Source organism: Hemitrygon akajei, chromosome 19, assembly GCF_048418815.1.
Source record: "Hemitrygon akajei chromosome 19, sHemAka1.3, whole genome shotgun sequence".
Taxonomy (NCBI): domain Eukaryota; kingdom Metazoa; phylum Chordata; class Chondrichthyes; order Myliobatiformes; family Dasyatidae; genus Hemitrygon; species Hemitrygon akajei.
In genome coordinates, this window is record NC_133142.1 from 9,906,771 (window position 1) to 9,926,328 (window position 19,558).

General features: G+C 42.6%; 1 protein-coding gene across 3 annotated transcripts in view; it reads left to right on the plus strand.

Moving 5' to 3' along the window:
- c19h3orf18 (chromosome 19 C3orf18 homolog) overlaps nt 1–17,672 on the plus strand; it is a 77,262-nt gene extending 59,590 nt beyond the window's left edge. For all 3 annotated transcript variants that reach the window (XM_073072060.1, XM_073072061.1, XM_073072058.1), the window contains 2 exons: nt 10,713–10,839; nt 14,675–17,672. In XM_073072060.1, coding sequence (XP_072928161.1) covers nt 10,713–10,839; nt 14,675–14,755 — 208 coding nt within the window. In that variant the 3' untranslated portion in view covers nt 14,756–17,672. The remainder of the gene's footprint in view (nt 1–10,712; nt 10,840–14,674) is intronic.
- The last annotated feature ends 1,886 nt before the right edge of the window (nt 17,673–19,558 follow it).

The window sequence follows — 19,558 nt, forward strand, 5'->3', positions numbered from 1 at the left end:
TCCCAGCAATGTTGCATTCCTAGTCTCCGTTCTCGCCATCTGTTTCACTATGAAAAAAAAAGAACTGCCTTTTGTAGAGTGGTTTGAAATGAATGGTGGTCTTTATTAAAAACAGATCTCTGTTTAAAGATATTTATTTCCCTGATTCTGTGGTTAGCGTGGATTTAGCACTGGCTGGGACCTCACTTTTAACGTCTTGTGGTCTCACTCATGAAGCAGGATGTCCTCGTGTCTTGAGCAGACTCACTTCCAACTGAATTCTTGCAGCTGGACTTTTCTTTCTAACCAATCCGTGACAACCCAGAGCCAGGCTGAATAATACATCCTCACTCTTGGTGTTTTGTGGTTTGCTAGCTTTGTTCTGCCAAAGTGACACTTACTTCCATAGGACATCAACCACAGAAACCACCGTCACTTGTGGCTGGCCAATGTTTTTTCTGCCAACTCTTCCCCCCACCCCCCTCACCCCCCACCCTGTCTTCCTGCCGGTGGAACCCATTCATTAAATTGCGGACACACTTTGGCTGAGATAAGGGAGGGAAGGGCCATGTTGGCCAGAGTCCAACAGAGCCTTCCTCCCTCATTCATAAACGTACATCATTCTAGATGAAAGGCTTCAAACCTTCCAACTGCTGTAAGACATGAATTCAAATAGACAAATGTGGGATAGCTTAAAATTTGCATATTCCACTTAACACTTTTAAACCCAAATTTTAAATCCTAGTGGAAGTGCACTCAGTGGCCACTCTATTGTTGCTGTAGCCCATCCACTTCAAGGTTCGATGTGCTCTTCTACACACTACTGTGTTCAGAGATGCTCTTCTACTGTTGTAACGCGTAGTTATTGTGGTTACTGTCGCCTGCCTGTCAGCTTGGACCAGTCTGGCAATTCTCCTCTGACCACTCTCATGAACAAGCCATTTTTGCCCACAGATCTGCTGCTCACTGGATGTATTTTGGGTTTTTTTTTGCACCACTCTCTGTGAACTCTAGAAACTGCTGTGTGTGAAAATCCCAGGAGATCAGAAGTTTCTGAGATATTCACACCACCCTGTCTGACTGGCACCATCAATCATTCGACGGTCAAAGCCACTTAGATCCAAATTCCCTAGGTGCTGCCTAGCCTGCTGTGTTCCACCAGCATTTTGTGTGTGTTGTTGTTTGAATTTCCAGCATCTGTAGATTTCCTCGTGTGAGATCCAAATTCTTCCCCATTCTGATGTTCGGTTTGAACAAAAATCGAAGCTCTTGCCCATGTCCACAAGCTCTTGTGCATTAAGTTGCTGTATACGTGATTGGCTGATTAGATATTTGTATAGATGAGCAAGTGTACTTAATAAAGTAGCCACTGAGCCTATTAATGATAGCAAGGGGTTGGGGTGTGGAGAAAACTGGGACAGAGGGTTATGAAGGAATGGGGAGGCTTAGGAAGCAGTATCAAAGTGAAGTTTATTGCCGTTCACACAAGTACATGTCTGCACAGGTGCAATGGGAAACTTACTTGCAGCAGCATCACAGGCACAGAGCATTAGACACACAACATTCACAAGAAAAATGTAAATTAAACATAAATTATACAAGGAAGAGCATAATTAGAGCAAATAAAGCCTGTTGTAGTGCAAAGTGGTCATAGTGTTTCTGTACTGCGATTAGGATTCAAGAACCAAATGTTTGAAAGGATGTAGATGTCCTTGAGGCTAGTGGTACAGGCTTTCAAGTTTTTGTATCTGCCTGATGAAAGAGGGGCAAAAGAGAGAATGGCCTGGTTGGAAGTGGTGGGGGGTGGGGGGAGACCTTGGCTTTTTCCCCAAGGCAGTGGGAAGTGTAGATGGAGTCAATGGAGGGGTGGCTGGTTTGTGTGAATCCAGCTGGTACCACCTTTTCACCTTCTCCCAATGTCCTGTAAATTGTTTCCTTTAATATACTAATCAAGTTTCCCTTTGAATTTTGAAATGAACCTGCCTTCACCGTGTGTCCTGCAGTATATTGTAAACCCAAAGTACTCTTTGTGTGTGCTCCACAGATGACCGTGGAGGTCACGTCATTGGGTATACAATGGATTTTGGTTAATAGGGCGATTGGTTAATTGGGACAGCCGTTTGTTTGGGACAACTCTTAAAGAACAAATACAAATCAAGAAAGTAGCCGGGATTCCTTTTGTTTATTTGAGATACTATTTTGCTTAATTGGGGCAGGAAACTGTTGCCGAACAGTTTCTAACTTGCATCAGTTGCATGCACATCATTTGGCCATTAGATACTCCACCATGCTTAGAGCAAACTGTTTTTAAATGGACTCGGTTGTGTGTGTTTGTGTTCAAAAAGCAGTGATGTTTGTCACTGATAGTTGGCAAGTAATAAGCAGTAAGACAATTCAGAACCGTTTTTCTTACTGAGGTTTCAAGCATTCAAGCTTGGAAATGCCAGAAACGGCCGGGAGTGACAATGAAACGATTTCACTACTTCAAGTTAGGAACTGTGAAGAATTTGAAGCTGTCTTGAATCATCTTGAATGTTACAATGACAATGGAGATTAGGAGAATACAGTCATTACAAGCATACAGTCCATTATTTACACTAGGTGCACTGGTTTTGTTCATTTACTGTAAATCAAAAGAACATACCAATATACACTGGATAAATTTCTCCATTGATAACCATTCAGAGCTAATACAGTTTTATAGTACTGTTGTAATATTAATAGTGTTCTAATTTGTTCTGTATTTCATTTGAGTACATAATTTTAGACCATAAGGCTCAGGAGCAGAATTAGGCCATCTGCCCATTGAGTCTGCTCTGCCATTCAATAATGGCTGATCCTTTTTCTTTTCTCCTCCTCAACCCTAGTTCCCGGCCTTCTTCCCGTAACCTTTGATGCCATGTCCAATCAAGAACCTATCAATCTCTGACTTAAATACACCCAACGACCTGGCCTCCACAGCTAGATGTGGCAACCAATTCCACAATTTCACCACCCTTTGGCTAAAATAATTTCTCTGCATCCCTGTTTGAAAGGGTGTCCCTCTATCCTGAAGCTGATCCCTCTTGTCCTAGACTCTCCCTCTGTGGGAAACACCCTTTCCATATCTACTCTGTCTAGGCCTTCCAACATTCAAAAGATTTCAATGAGATCCCCTCTTGTCCTGAATTCCAGCGAGTATAGACCCAGAGCCATCAAACGTTCCTGTATGATAACCCTTTCATTCCTTGTGAACCTCCTCTGGACTGTCTCCAATGCCAGTGCATCTTTTCTAAAATGAGGGGCCCAAAACAGTTCACAGTACTCAATGTGAGGCCTCACCAGTGCCTTATAAAGCCTCAGCATCACATCCCTGCTCTTGTATTCTAGACCACTTGAAATGAATGCTAACATGGCATTTGCCTTCCTCACCACTGACTCAACCTGCAAGTTAACCTTCAGGGTGTTCCGCACAAGGACTCCCAAGTCCCTTTGCATCTCAGATTTTTTGACTTTCTCCCTGTTTAGAAAATAGTCTGCACATTTATTTCTATTACCAAAGTGCATGACCATGCATTTTTCAACATTGTATTTCATTTGCCACTTTCTTGCCCATTCTCCTAATCTAAGTCGTTCTGCATCCTACCTGTTTCCTCAACACTACCTGCCCCTCTACCAATCTTTGTATCATCTTCAAACTTGGCAACAAAGCCATCTATTCCTTCATCTATATCATTTATATACAGCATAAAAATAAGTGCTTCCAACACTGACACCTGCAGAACACCACTAGTCACTGGCAGCTAACCAGTAAAGGATCATTTTATTCCCACTCTCTACCTTCTTCCAATCAGCCAATGCTCTAATCATGTTAGTAACTTTCCTGTAATACCATGGGCTCTTAACTTGGTAAGCAGCCTCACATGTGTCAAAGGCCTTCTGAAAGTCCAAACATACAACATCCACTGCATCCCCTTTATCCTACTTGTAATCTCCTCAAAGAATTCCAACAGATTCGTCAGGCAGGATTTATAGCTGTGAAGCTTGGGTAGCCTACAGCCGTCACATCAAGTCCTTGGAGCGCTTCACATAAGCTGCCTTCATCGCATCCTGGGAATTACTTGGCGTGAGCAGGTGCCTCACACTGAAATACTTGTAAAGATCAACTGCAGAAGTATTGAGGCTATGATCACCCAGTGTCAGCTGCAGTGGCTGTGGCACATGATAATGATGCCCCCATGTCAGCTACCCCGCAGAGTGTTATATGGCCAGCTACATCATGATCAATGCCCAGCTGGAAGGCCAAAGTGTTATAAGGATCAGATGAAGAACGCTTTAAGGAAGTGCAAGATCAGACCCGGGGACCTGGAGGATGTTGCTGCTGACCGTAACACTTGGCGACAGCTGTGTAGGGACGGGGTTCATATTCTGGAGATGGAAAGAACAACCAGAAGACAGCAGAAGAGAGCCAGGAGAAATGCAGCCATGGTTGCCATCACTACCACTTATACATGTCCCACCTGCAATAGAGCTTGTGGCTCCAGGATAGGACTGTACAGTCATCAAAGATCTCACTGTTAAAGGAGTGGATGTCATCATCGGATTTTGATGGACGACTGAAGATGAAACAGAATCTCCTCAAAGAATTCCAACAGGTTCGTCAGGCAGGATTTTCCTTGAAAGAAACCATGCTGGCTTTTTATTAAATTGTCCTGTTGTCACCAAGTACTCCATCACCTCATCAATTGACTCTAACATCTTCCCAATCACTGAGGTCAGGCTAACTGGTCTATAATTTCCTTTCTGCTGCCTTCCTCCTTTCTTAAAGAGTGGAGTAACGTTTGCAATTTTCCAGTCCTCTGTCAGCATGCCAGAGTCCATTGATTTTTGAAAAATCATTTCTAATGCACCACAATCTCTAACGCTACCTCTTTCAGAACCCTAGAGTGCAGTTCATCTGGTCCAGGTGACTTTAGGTCTTCCAAATTTTTGAGCACCTTCTCCCTTGTAATAGTAACTGCACCCATTTCTTTTCCTTCACACACTACAACATCAGGAATACTGCTATTGTCTTCCACAGTGAAGACTGATGCAAAATAATCATTTAGTTCATCAGCCATCTCCTTGTCCCCATTCTTATTTCTCCTGCCTCATTCTTAGCAGTCCTATATCCACATCGGTGGTGTGGAGAGGGGAGACTTGCAGCATGGGCAACTGTCGGTCTCCCATACAACCCTGGAAACTTTCCAAGGCACAAATCCATGGTCTCTCGAGACTAATGGATGCCTACATATCCACTCTCATTTCTCTTTTATTTTTAACATATTTGAAAAAAACTTTTACTATCCACTTTGATATTATTTGCTAGCTTGCTTTCATATTTCATCTTTTCCCTTCTAATGCTTGTTTTAGCTGCTCTCTGTAGGTTTTTAAAAACTTCCCAATCCTCTATCTTCCCACTAATTCTTGCTTTGTTGTATGCCCTTTATTTTGCTTTTACAATAGCTTTGAATTCCCTAGTCAGCCACAATTTTATCATTTTATCATTTGAGTATTTCTTCATTTTTGGAATACATATGTCCTGCACCTTCCTCATTTTTCCCAGAAACACATGCCATTACTGCTCTGCTGAGATCCCTGCCAGCATCTCCTTCCAATTTACTTCGGCCAACTCCTCTGTCATCCCACTGTAATTTCCCTTACTCCACTGAAATACTGCTACATCAGACTTTACTTTCTCCCTATCAAATCTCAAGTTGAACTCAATGATATTGTGATCACTGGTTCCTAAGGGTTCTTTTACCTTAAGCTCCCTAATCCCCTCTGGTTCATTACATAACACCCAATCCAGTATAGCTGATCCCCTAGTAGTCTCAATGACAAACTGCTCTAAAAAGCCATCGCGTAGGCATTCAACAAACTCAGTTCTCTTGAGATCCATTACCAACCTGATTTTCCCAATCGACCTGCATGTTAAAATCTCCCATGACTACCATACCATTGCCCCTTTGACACACCTTTTCTATTTCCTGTTGTAATCTGTGTTCCATCTCCCAGCCACTGTTGGGAGTTCTGTATATAACTGCCATCAACGTCCTTTTACCCTTGCAGATTCTTAACTCAACCCACAGGGATTCAATATCTTCCGATCCTATGTCACATCTTTCTACTGATTTGATGCCATTCTTTACCAGTAGAGCCACACCACACCCTCTGCCTACCTTCCTATACCTCCGATATAACGATATAACATTCGGCTCCAAACTACAACTATCCTTCAGCCACGATTTTGTGATGGCCATCACATCATACCTGGCAATCTATAATAGTGCAACAAGGTCATCCACCTTATTTCTTATACTATACACATTTAGATACAACACTTTGAGTACCATATTTGCTATCCTTTCTGTTTCTGCATCCCTAATGATTCGATACTCAGCCTGTTGGCTGCAACTAAGTCCCATCACCTGCCTGCCCTTCCTGACAGTCTGACTACACGCTGTCTTTACTTTTTTTTTTACTGCCTTTACTGCTGTCTTACACATGATAAATACACTTGGATCTTGAATCATCTGCAGATATGAAAATGGAGCCCTGTACACCTAAATTCAAATCATTATTTAATATTAGGAAAAGCAGGCAAACAGTATTGAATGTCACTGAACTCTTTCCATACTGAGCAATAATCTTCTAATACTACTCTTTGTTATTTGTTACTTTGCCAAATTTCTATGCATTTTGTCTTTTGGAACTCTGTTTGGACATCATCAGCTGAATGTGGCCTCCATCAATCATCTTCTAGTCTCTGTCATTATCTGCACCCCACCCTCCCCTCCCCACCTCGCTCCATCTGCCATTCAATCTTTCTCCACTTGGATCCACCTGTCACTTGCTGGCTCTTCACTTGCCTCTTTGTACTAGCTATCTCTCCCTCCTCTGTCAGTCTGGATGAAAGGTCTCGACCCAAAGCACTGATTGTCCATTTTGCTCTATAGCTGCTGCCTGACTCTCTGAGTCCTGCCAGCAGCTTGTTTTAAGTTCCAAATTCCAGCATCTGCCGTTTCTGTGTTCCTCTCATAGAACTTTTCTGTTACTTAATCAAACCATTCTATTAAGTCATTTAGATGTAGTTTGCCTGTAATGAATCCATGCTGACTTTCTCTAATCCATGCCACCTTTCTCTAATACACGTTAGGTTTCTCTGATCTATACCATTCTAATCCCTGTCAATTTTCTCTAATCTATGCCACCTTTCTCTAGCACATCAGTTTACTCTAATCCTTCCCACCTTTCTCTATTCTATTTCAACTTTCTCTAATCTATTTCAATTTTCTCTAATCCATGCCAGTTTTCTCTAATCCATACTAGTTTTCTCAAGTCAGCTTTCTCTAATCCGTGCCAGTTTTTAAAAATCTTTCTCTAACCAGTCCCTACTTCTCCAAGTAACTAGATTAACACCAGGAAGCAGAAAAGAAGAAGGGAAGAGTGAAGGAGGAGAAAGAATTACCGTATAATATAGGAAGTAACTGGTAAGAGAGAAAATGTCAAGCCAGTTAACTGAAATCTCTACTTGACAAGAAGAGATATGTGATCTGTAATTGATAAGTAGAGATGAGCATAGGTTGAGCAGGCTAAGATTTTTCTCTTTGGAGAGAAAGAGGATGAGACCTGTACAAGGTGACGAGAGGATGGTCAGAGCTTTTCTCCCAGGGCAGAAATGGCTTATACAAGTCGGTATCTTTTTAAGGTGATCGGAGGAAAATACAGGGGTGATGTCAGAGGTAAGTTCTTTACACAGAGAGTGGAGGGTGTGTGTGTGTGTAACACCCTTTCGAGGGTGGTGGTAGAGGCAGATATATTAGGGGCATTTAAGAACCTTTTAGATAGGCATATGGATGATAGAAAAAATGATAAACAGCTATGTAGGAGAGATAGGTTAAAAAGTTGGCACAATGTCTTTGGCTGAAGGGCATGTACTGTTCTGTAATAATAATATGAATGATAAAAATAAATGAGTGTGCTTGGCTCTGCCTGTACGTCAGATGTTTCATTTGTATGAAATGTGCTCTATAATTATTTACAGTATAGAGCACATTTCATACAAATGATCCAGTTCAAAGTGCTTTATAATGGATAAAGTGCAAATATGAAAATGAAAGGAAGAAATTATGTTAGTTAGAAGCAAGATTAAATAAGCAGGTTTTGAGCTGGCATTTAATAGTACCAACTGAGTCTGAATCCCCTTATAGTTTTAGATATTGAATTCCATAGTTTAGGAGTGTAGTTCAAAAAGTTGATGTGCCAATTTTCTTTCGAGGGAGATTGTTTAAATTTAAGAGACCAGCAGAACAAAAACTGAGAGTTCGAGCAAGATTATAGAAGAAAAGTGATTCTGTGATGTACTCTGGTCCCAGCCCATTGAGAGCTTTAAAAACAAGTAAGAGGATTTTAAAATCAGTTTTAAAAGATACAGGAAGCCAATGCAGAGTCGTTAAGATGGGAATGATCTGCTCCCTCATCCTGGTTTTAGTTAATAGTCTAGCAGCAACATTCTAAATGAGTTGAAGTTTGTCAATAGTCTGCTTTGGGAGACCATTAAAAGGTGCATTGCAGTAATCTAGTCAATTTGATATAAAGGCATGAATTAGTTTTTCAGCATCATTACATGACAGAAAAGAACGCACCTTTGCAATTGTTCTTGAGTGTAGAAATGCTGCTCTGGTCACTTTCTTTATGAAGTTATGTTCCATGTTCTTTAAGTGTTAACATGGTAGATGTTAAAACCACAAGAGATCAGATCTTGAACAAGACTGGTCCTGTGTCTTCCTTTTACCCTAAAAGAGAACAGTATTTGTCATTGATCAACACACACAGAATGCTGGAGGAACTCTGCAGTTCATATAGGATCTATGGAGGGTAATGAGCAGTTGACATTTTGGGCTGAGACCCTTCATCAGGATTGGAACTGAAAGGAGTAGACACGGAAATAAAAAGTTGGGAGGAGGGAGCTCGATAAACCAAGCTGGAAGGAGATAAGTGAGACCAGGTGAGTGGAAGGTGGATGGATGGGAGGGGTAGTAGGGGCGATGGAAAAGCTGGGTTGGGGTAGGTGGAAGAGATAAAGGGCTGAAGAAGAAGGAATCCAATAGTGGACAGTGAAAAGGGAAGGAGGGGGTGCTCCAGAGGGAGTTTGTGAGGGCAAGGGAAGAGAAGGGGTGAGAGGGTAACCAGAATGGGAAATGAAAAAGAGTGAAAGGAGGGGGGGAAAGAATTACTGGAAGTTAGAGAAATCAATGTTCATGCCATCAGGTTGGAGGCTACCCTGATGGAATATGAGGTGTTTTCCTCCCTTGAGGGTTGTGGGTTCAAATCCCTCTCCAGGAAAGATGTACAATCTAGGACAACCAAGCCTGGGAGTTCAGACTCTGTGATGATCCCTTTCTTTCTGATTTTTAGCCTCCTGGTATCAATCCACTCACTCTGAAAAGAGCGTATTATTCAGGGGAAACAAGCTTGGATTTGTTAAAGGCAAACTGTGTCCAACTAACTCGATGGAATCTTTTGATAATGTAATGTAGAGGATTAATGACAGAAATGTTGTGTTTTTAATATTTCAGTAATATTTGAGCAATATTGTAAATATACTGTTTGATTAAGCATTCTTGTTCCTTTAAATAATTCATTGTGGGTTATATGTAAAAGAATGAAAATTGCAGTCTTCATCATGCCAGTGCGTCATAAGTGCGTGCTTCTTAAAGTGAAAACAAAACTAAGACATGCATTCCCAACTCTGTCTTTCTGCTTGCAATTGGTTTTATGTTTTGGAATTGCAAAACATAGCAGTAAATGTAACTGATGTGGGATATTTGTACCACCAAGAGATATCTGATAAAGTACCAAATAATAGTCATTAAGATTACTCTTTTGATAAAATGGCAGGCAAGAAATTTTGTCTGATGTTTTCGGCACTTCTGCCTTTGATCTAACAAGACTTGAATGAGAGGGGGAGAGGGATGGAGTGAGGAGGAAATGGAATGAGATAGAGGGATGGAATGAGAGAAAGATGGTGAGGGAGAGGGAAGGAGGGATGGAGTGAGGATAGACAGAGGGGAGCGAGAGGTAAAGGAAGAAGGAGGATGGTCAGAGAGAGGAGAGAGATGAAGTTACTGATAGTGAATGAGAGGATGGATAGATAGATAAAGAGAGAGTGAGGGAGGTGAATTCAGAGTGATGGGGGAGAGAGACTGAATATTTCTTTCTTGCTTTCCCATTGGCTGCCTCTTATGAGAGAGCATTTTACATTTCCTAAGGCCATCAGAACATGAGATATAGGAGGCAGCTATGTGATACTGGAACTTGCCCCACCATGTAATAATCGTAGACCTCTCCCACCAGATTCCCACATCACTCAAGGTCAGTCTACTAACCACAGCCCTCTGGTATAGAGAATTGCAATGACTCACCACCAGCTAAGGGACAATATTTTACCCCACCTCTGCCATAAAGATCAACCTTGTACCCTGAGACTATGGTTATAGTTTTAGGCTATCCAGCCAGAGGGAGCATCTACACTATTACACTCTCTTAGATTCTGGGGGAACTCTGGTCAAGCAGCATCTATGGAAAAGAATAAGCAGTCAGCGTTCCAGGCCACGATCCTGCATCGGGACAGTAAAGGAAGGGGAAGTATGTCTGATTTCCGAAAGCTGTCATAAAACAGTTAATCTCTGTTGTGTTTTCCCACCCACTAGGCTTGAGAAGCTACGTCACCAACTGATGCCCATGTACAACTTTGACCCTGCTGAGGAGCAGGACGAGCTGGAACAGGAGCTACTCGACCACGGTCGAGACGCAGCGGCACAGGGATTACAGAGCAAGGTGAGGCGGTGAGCAGTGGACATGTCATCTCCGAACACCTCCTTGATCTGAGGTCGAACCCAGGCTTTGCTCTTCTGGCCTCTCTTCAGCCATCACCTGAAGATGGCGCCTTTTGCGAGGGCATGCAATGGCACACTCAAGCAGTGAGAGTTCCTCGTGTGAGGACTGTCTGTAAAGTTTGCTGGAGGGAGCTGGCAATGTGTGTGCTAGCCCTGAGAGTAAACACAGCAAGCGTTGACAGTAAAGGTTGGCAAAGAGAAAATAACAGTGACAGCTTGCTGGGTGGATTCATAGAGAGGTTGCCCATCCTCCATCAGTGTGGATAACTTCACTCACCTCAATGTCAAACTGACTCCACAACCTATAGTCTCACCTTCAAGGCCTCCACAACTCATGTTCTCAGTATTATTTATTTACTTCATTATTTTTTTTTGTTTTTGCACACTTTCTATTCTTTTGCTCAGTGATCGTTTGTCAGCCTTTTCTGTGTGTAGTTTTTCATTGATCCTGGAACTCCTAACCAGAAGACCACAATTTGTGCAGATTGGTAATAACATCTCCACCTCATTGGCTATTAACATTGGCACACCTCAGGGATGTGTGCTTAGCCAAATGTTCTACTGTCTCTGCACCCATGACTGTGTGGCTAGGCATAGTTCAAATGCCATCTACAAATTTGCTGACGATACAACTATTGTTGGCAGAATTCCGGGTGTCGATGAGAAAGCACACAGGAGAGAAGTTCAGAGGTGTCATCGCAACAACCTTGCACTCAACAATAGTAAGTCCAAAGTGCTGATTATGGAGGATAAGATGAGGGAGCACAAACCAATTCTCATAGAGGGATCAGAAGTGGAGAGAGTGAGAAATTCAAGGTCCTGGGCATCTATCTCTGAGGACCTAATCTGGTCCCAACATATTGATGCAGCTATAAAAAAGGCAAGACAGTGGCTATATTTCATTGGGAGTTTGAGGAGATTTGGTTTGTCACCTAAAACACTCAAAAACTTCTACAGATGTACTATGGAGAGCATTCTGACTGGCTGCATCATTGTTTGGTGTGGGAGGGAGCTACTGCACAGAATTGAAGTGAGCTGCAGAAAGTTGTAAAATTAGTCAGCTCCATCATGGGTACTAGCCTCTGTAGTATCCAAGGTTTCTTCAAGGAGCAGTGTCTCAGAAAGACAGCATCCATCATTAAGGACCTCCATCACTTGCACATGCCCTCTTCTCATTGTTATCATCAGGAAGGAGGTACAGAAGCCTGAAGGCACACACTCAGAGATTCAGGTATATCTTCTTCCCCTCTGCCATCCGATTTTGAAATGGACATTGAGTCTCATAAACACCACCTCACTACTTATTTTATTTCTGTTTTTGCACTGCTTATTTTAATTTAACTATTTAATATACATGTATATACCAATTGTAATTCAGTTTTTTCCTATATTTATCATGTATTGCAATGTACTGCTGCTGCAAATTTAACAAATTTCACGACATAAGCTGGTGATATTAAACCTGATTCTGATTCTATTATTTTTCTACTTTTCTACTATGAATGCCTGCAAGAAAATGGATCTCATGGTGGTATATGCGCATTAGTTGCTTGTCAGGCTTAATTTCTGTAGAGTTTTTCATAAATTAGAACATAGCACAATACAGGACTTTTGGGTCTAACTGGGTCACACCTTATGCTGGTCCTTGCAATCACAAGGGAGTGTGTCTTAATGCACAGTGATCTGATCTTTTTAACCAACAAGCCCTTTGGCTGGGCTGTAGGTGGCTGCCTTCTAGAGGCAGCGAGTATGTGTGAGGGTCGAGGGTGTGGGGGGAAGAGGGCGAAGAAGGCACGTGTCTTCAAACTTTCCCCCTTGGTTGGAAGGTGGATAGAGACTTGTCTGGGGATTTCCTCCATGAGGTTCAGCATGGGTAGATATAAAGGAGTGAGCATCTTATATTTAGGACATGGAACATAAAACATTACAGCACAGTACGGGTCCTTTAGCCCACAATGCTGTGCTGGCCTTCAGCCGATGATGCTGTGTCAACCTTTTAACCTATTCTTAAGATCAGTCTAAAACTTCCCTCCCACATAGCTTTCCATTTTTCTGTCATCCGGGTGCCTATATAGACCTGAACAAGGGTCTCAGCCTGAAACTTTGACTGTTTATTAATTTCCATTGATGTTGACTGACATTCTAAGTTCCTCCAGCGTTTTATGTGTGTTCCTTTGGATTCCAGCATCTGCAGAATTTCTCATGATTATGCTTATCTAAGATTTTCTTAAATGTCCGGAGTTATCTGTCTCTACCACTACCCCTGGCAGTAAGATACGTGCACCAAAGTTCAAAGTAAATTTATCATCAAAGTACATATGTCACCAAATACAACCCTGAGATCCACTTTCTTGTGGACTTACTCAATAAATCCATAACAGAATCAATGAACGACTACAACTGGGTGGACAACCGGTGTGCAAAAGACAACAAAATGCAAATACAAAAAGAAAGAAATTATAATGATAAATAAGCAATAAAACTTAGGAATATGAGATGAAGAGTCCTTGAAAGTGAGTAGGGTGTTGGAACACTTCAATGACGGGGCAAGTGAAGTTTATCCTCTTTGGTTCAAGAGCCTGATGGTTGAGGGTAGTAACTGCTCCTGAACCTGGTAGTGTGTGTCCTGAGGGCCCTTTACCTTCTTCCTAATGGCAGCAGCGAGAAGAGACCATGACCTGGGTGACCCATTGCTCTTTATGTTTAAAAAAACATATCTCTAACATCCCTCCTATACCTTCCTCATCTTAAAATTATACATCCTTGTGTTAGCAATTTCTGCCCTGGGAAAAAGATCTCTGGCTGTCCACTATAACTATGACTCTTGTCATCTTATACTCTTCTATAAAGTCACCTCTCGTCCTCCTTTGCTCCAAAGAAAAATGCCCAAGCGCAATCGTATTATTCTGTGCTCTATCACGGACAGTGGTGGAGGCCAAGTCCAAAGGTATATTTAAGACGGAAGTTGATAGTTTCCTGATCGGTCAGAGCATCAAATGATGTGGCGGGAAGGCAGCTGTATGGGGTTGAGTGGGATCCGGAGTCAGCCATGATGAAATGGCGGAGCAGACTCAATGCACTGAATGGATAATTTTGCTTCTATGTCTTATGGTCTTATGGTCTAATAGGACATTCTCTCTAACCCAAGCAGCATCCTGGTAAATCTCCTCTGCACCCTCTCTAAAACTCCCACATCCTTCCTACAACAAAGCAACTACGATTGAACACAATACTCCAAGTATAATACAACATATGCCCTCTTCTTATTGCTACCATCAGGGAGGAGGTACAGGAGCCTGAAGACACACTGGCTTCAGGAACATGTTTCTTTCCCTCTGTAATCAGATTTCTGAATGGACATCGAACCCACAAATACTATCTCACTAATTTTTTTGCACTACATATTTAATTTAACCTTTTATGTCTTCTTACTGTAATTCACAGCCTTTATTATTATTGTAATGTAAATGCCCAACATTATTATTGTAACAACAAATTTTATGACATATGCTGAAGATATTAAAACTGATGCTGATTCTGACAATACATCTTGGGATCTTTTGGGAAATGGGTGAGTAAAGGACACAACAGAGTGAGCTAACAGCTTTCATTGAAATGTGCTGCCACTGTGAGAGAGGAACTGAAAGAAACTAAGGTCAGTGCAAAAGGTTTCTTATGTCTTAGACGTTGAAACTTGCGAGTGACTGTGACACTGGAATATCCAGAAGGACAGGTGAATTCCAGGAGGTTACTCATGTCCATATTTCTTTCTCCAGATCTTGATGCCAAGTCAAGGATTGTTGCAGAGGCCCAGCAGACTGGTGTTCACAGATGTAGCTAATGCCATTAATGCCTGAACAATACTTAAGCTCCGATGCTGATGGACAACACCCCAGTGGTCACGTGTGCGCTTCCAGTTATGTGTGCATTCCTACGGATGCCTGCTTTGTCTCCCCTTTTCTGGATATCGAAACCTGGCCACTCGGGGGTAATTTTGTGCACTTAAATTTCAAGAGAGGGTTTTTTGAAGGCAAATGGGCACATTGGACTGGTTCCAGCGAGGATGAGATGGGCTGCACTCCTCCACTTAGTATCTCGTTTCATCCACCTTGGATCATTAGCTGGCATGCTTGTCTCCCACCACCCCTCCCTCCCTGCACTCCAGTTGCGACAATCCCTAAACCAGAGGTTCCCAAACTGGGGTCCACGGATCCCTCTGTTAATGGTAAGGCTCCCCGGTATAAAAAAAGGTTGGGAACCTTTGCCCTGGACCTACCCTGACCAGTAGATGGTTGACAGGAGCAGCAAACTATCCAACTCTGGCACAACCATCAGAGTAAAAGTCAAAGTCAAGTTTATTGTCATGTATATGCACAGGTGGAATGAGAAACTTACTTGCATCAGCATCGCAGATACAGAACTAGAGATTCAACATTCACAAAAAAAATTATATGTAAATGATGCAAGAAAGAACACACTTAGGACGTAGTGCAAAGTGGTCGTAGTGTTGCTATACTGAGGCAGTGATTAAGGTTGTGCAGATTGGTTCAAGAAATGGAAGGTTGATTCACTCTATCACTACTATGGCTAATGCAAGCCTGCATAACTGCTCCGATCATTGTGTGATACAGCACAAATTCAGGCCCTCCAGCCCAACTTGTCCATGCTGAGCCAGTTGCCCATCTAAGCTAGTCTTGCTTCCCCATGTTTGACCGCTATCCCTCTTTCCCTAACACCAGATGATTAGAAACACAACGGCATCTTCCAGCCAGCACAAAAGCAGCACAGGCTACTATTTCATTCATCTTCTCTCTTCCCTTCAATTGCCCATGTCCTTTCTATCTCAAATCACTCCCTCTACTGCCAATTACAACACAACTACACCCAAGTCGAGAGAACAGCACCATGCCGATTGGCACACATTTCACCAGGACCCATCCAATCCAGTTCTGAGCAAAGATGTTTGAACAGCCCATACACAAAAATTCTGTGGATAGGGGAGAGATGTAGCCAGAATCCTTCCCAAATGTATTTCATCAAATTCTTTTAGGGGTGGCATGGTAGCAGTGGTTTCGATTCTGTCTGTTTGTATGTTCGTGAGGGTATCCTCCAAGTTCTCCAGTTCCCTCCCACATTCCAAAAATGTATGGGTCTGTAGATTAATTGGTCACATGAGTGTGGTTGGACAGTTTGGGGCCATTGGGCTGGAAGGGCCTGTTACCATGCTGTATCTCTAATAATAATCAAAAAAAATAAGGTTAAAACTCCTGCTTTCCTCTATTGGGGAAAAATATTTAATCTTTATTTGTCATTTTATTTCCAATAACTAGTTTTATTGGGGATTATTATCAGTGATGTGCTTAGTTCACTGGCTGCATATATATTGTGGGCATATTACAATAGGACTCCTGCCTCTGGTCAGAGGTTCATGGGTTCAAGGCCTACTGTAGCAGCTTGAGTGTTAGAACCCAGGCTGATGTGCTGGGGAGTGCAGAACAGTTAGGGTGCATGAGATTTTAAAGCAAGACTCCATCCACACATGACAACAAGTTATCTCCAGTCCTGGGCTATATTTATTTACATTTATTCCTCATTTGTTAAACTAGACAGTCTGCTGATTATCACATTGCTGCTTGTTAGAGCTCAGTGTGTGTAACATGGTGAACGCATTTCCCAAATTGCAGCAGCGACTGTACTTCAGTTGGGACGTGTTGAAATCATAAAAGGCGCTACATAAATGCATAATGCAATAGAATTTGATGAAATCAATTCAAGACATTGAGAAGTAATTTTAGACAATCTAACAAGAACATCAATTCCCAAGATCTATCTTGCACTGTTATACCACTTGCCTTTTTAAATTTGTTAATCTTGTTGAATGTTAAGGTTGCTGGAAGGGGCAGGATTTACTCTCCATCCCTAAATGCCCTTAACAAGATGGTGGTGAGCCACCTCTCCACTCACTGCAGCTCCTGTACTTTGTTAGTTACAGTTAACGCAGTTGCCGCATACAAATTGGCCGCAGTTTTTCCCATGAGGACCAAGGCTGAGAGCTGGTGGCTTGTTCAACCAGACTTACGCCCTTGATGACTGCTGGCTCCCAAGCTGGCTGTCACAGTTGCCCCTAAACCCGTCAGCTCACTTCCTTCAGGGCCTCTGTTGGTATCTCACTGGCCCAATCTCCAGCTGGAAATTACTGGTGATTCATCAAACCAGGGTTGAAGTTTCAAAACCGGGAGAGATCCACAAGCATCAACATTGAGCCTCAAGGACCACTCACTGGTGGTTAGTGCTAGCCTTTGATGGTCAGCAGAAGCAGCCAGAAGACCCGTGGCCAAGGACTTACTTTTGGCTCTACAACTTCATCCATGTTCTGGTCTCCTCTTCCCAGATGCAAAGCCCTATAGGAAAAACCTGTGCTGGCCAGGGGTGGAGGGTGTTTCAGAGGGTGAGCTGGCAGAGGAGGTGGGGGAGGCAGCAGATGTCAAATGGACGAATGTGTGACAATGCTGAGGAGATGCTGCAACACTCTATATATGCCCCCCTTACAAACTGGGCTGTCTGTACTTCTCCATGTTGTGTCACAGCCCTGAGGGAGATCACTGTGTTATTGCAGCAAAGCACAGCCCAAGTATCCACAGGGACAAAGTGGTACACGGTTTAGACTTGCATATCTCGGCTTTGTTCTTGTAAATCCTCTTTACTCATTTACCTTCGGTACATTTAAGTCAGTGTATCTTCCAATATTAAATAAATCTAAGGTTAATCTTGTGATGTCTTGTGTAAGTGTGTTATTGCTGTACTTTGGACCATGCAACATCTTAATACAATTCCATTGCAAAGTTGTATCTGGTTTATCAAGAATTAACCTTTTCTTACTCACGGTCATTCAGCGTGAAAACTAGCCCTTCAGGAGGCTGGGGAAACAAGTAATCTGCTGGAGGAGCTTAGCAGATCGAACAGCTTCTGTGAGGGTAAAGGAATCATCAACAGCTCCTAAAGCACTGACAATTCCTTTCCTCCTTCAGATGCTGCTTGATCTGCTAGATTCCCTCAGCAGATTGGTTGCTACTCCTTCAGCCCACTGTGTGGTTTTAATTACGTGCTGAGTGGGCTCTTATGTTCCAGTGAAGTCCATTGTGAAATGTATGATTTAGGAACAGCTTCTTCCCCTCCGCCATCAGATTTTCAAACGGTCCATGAACCCTTGAACACTACTGCACTGTTCCTCTTTCACACTATATTTATTTTTATTGTAACATATAGTGACCAGTTAAGATGCTGCCAAGCTGTGGTCTCCATAGAGGTTGTGGTTCAGGTTCTGTTGTTTTCTTAGTTCATAAGGATGGTTTTTGGAAGAGCATGGGGAATTGGGGATCAGATTAGGGTTAGTTTCAAGGAAAGAAGGAGTTAGAAGTCAGGCCGGAGTCTAGGCCTCTGAACGCCAGCAATGCGGATGGGTGACAAATGACATTCGTGGATGTTGGTCAGTAGGTCACAGAATTGGGATTCTGTCATTGGCTAGTCTGGGGATCAGTACTGAAGACTGAAGCCTGAAGGTTAACCAGAAGTCTAAAAGTTGAAGTCCAATGGCCAAAGCCTGGAGACTGGAGTTCCGCCGTTGGGTTGGAGGACTGTCTGTGTACATGGGTAGGTGGGAGGGAGAAAATTAACTTGTTTTGCGCTTGTTTCTTGTTGTGTTCTGTGTTGTTCTGCTGAGCATTGTGGGCGTGTTATGTTGGCACAGGAATGCATGCCGACACTTGCAGGCTGCTCCCAGTACATATAACCATATAACATTTACAGCACGGAAACTGGCCATCTCGGCCCTTCTAGTCCGTGCCGAACGCTTACTCTCACCCAGTCCCACCGACCTGCACTCAGCCCATAACCCTCCATTCCTTTCCTGTCCATATACCTATCCAATTTTTTTTAAATGACAATATTGAACCTGCCTCTACCACTTCTACTGGAAGCTCATTCCCCACAGCTACCACTCTCCGAGTAAAGAAGTTCCCCCTCGTGTTACTCCTAAACTTTTGCCCCTTAACTCTCAACTCGTGTCCTCGTTTGAATCTCCCCTACTCTCAATAGAAAAAGCCTATCCACGTCAACTCTGTCGATCCCCCTTATAATTTTAAATACCTCTATCAAGTCCCCCCTCAACCTTCTACACTCAAAAGAATAAAGACCTAACTTGTTCAACCTTTCTCTGTAACTAAGGTGCTGAAACCCAGGTAACAGTCTAGTAAATCTCTGTACTCTATTTTGTTGACGTCTTTCCTATAATTCGGTGACCAGAACTGTACACAATTTACGAGGAATGTTGACAAGGGTAAGACAGTGGATGTAGTCTATATGGACTTCAGCAAGGCCTTTGACAAAATTCCACATGGAAGGTTAGTTAAGAAGGTTCAGTCGTTAGGTATTAATGCTGGAGTAATAAAATGGATTCAACAGTGGCTAGATGGGAGATGCCAGAGAGTAGTGGTGGATAATTGTTTATCGGGATGGAGGCCGGTGACTAGCGGGGTGCCTCAGGGATCTGTTTTGGGCCCAATGTTGTTTGTAATATACATAAATGATCTGGATGATGGGGTGGTAAATTGGATTAGTAAGTATGCTGATGATACTAAGGTAGGAGGTGTTGTGGATAATGA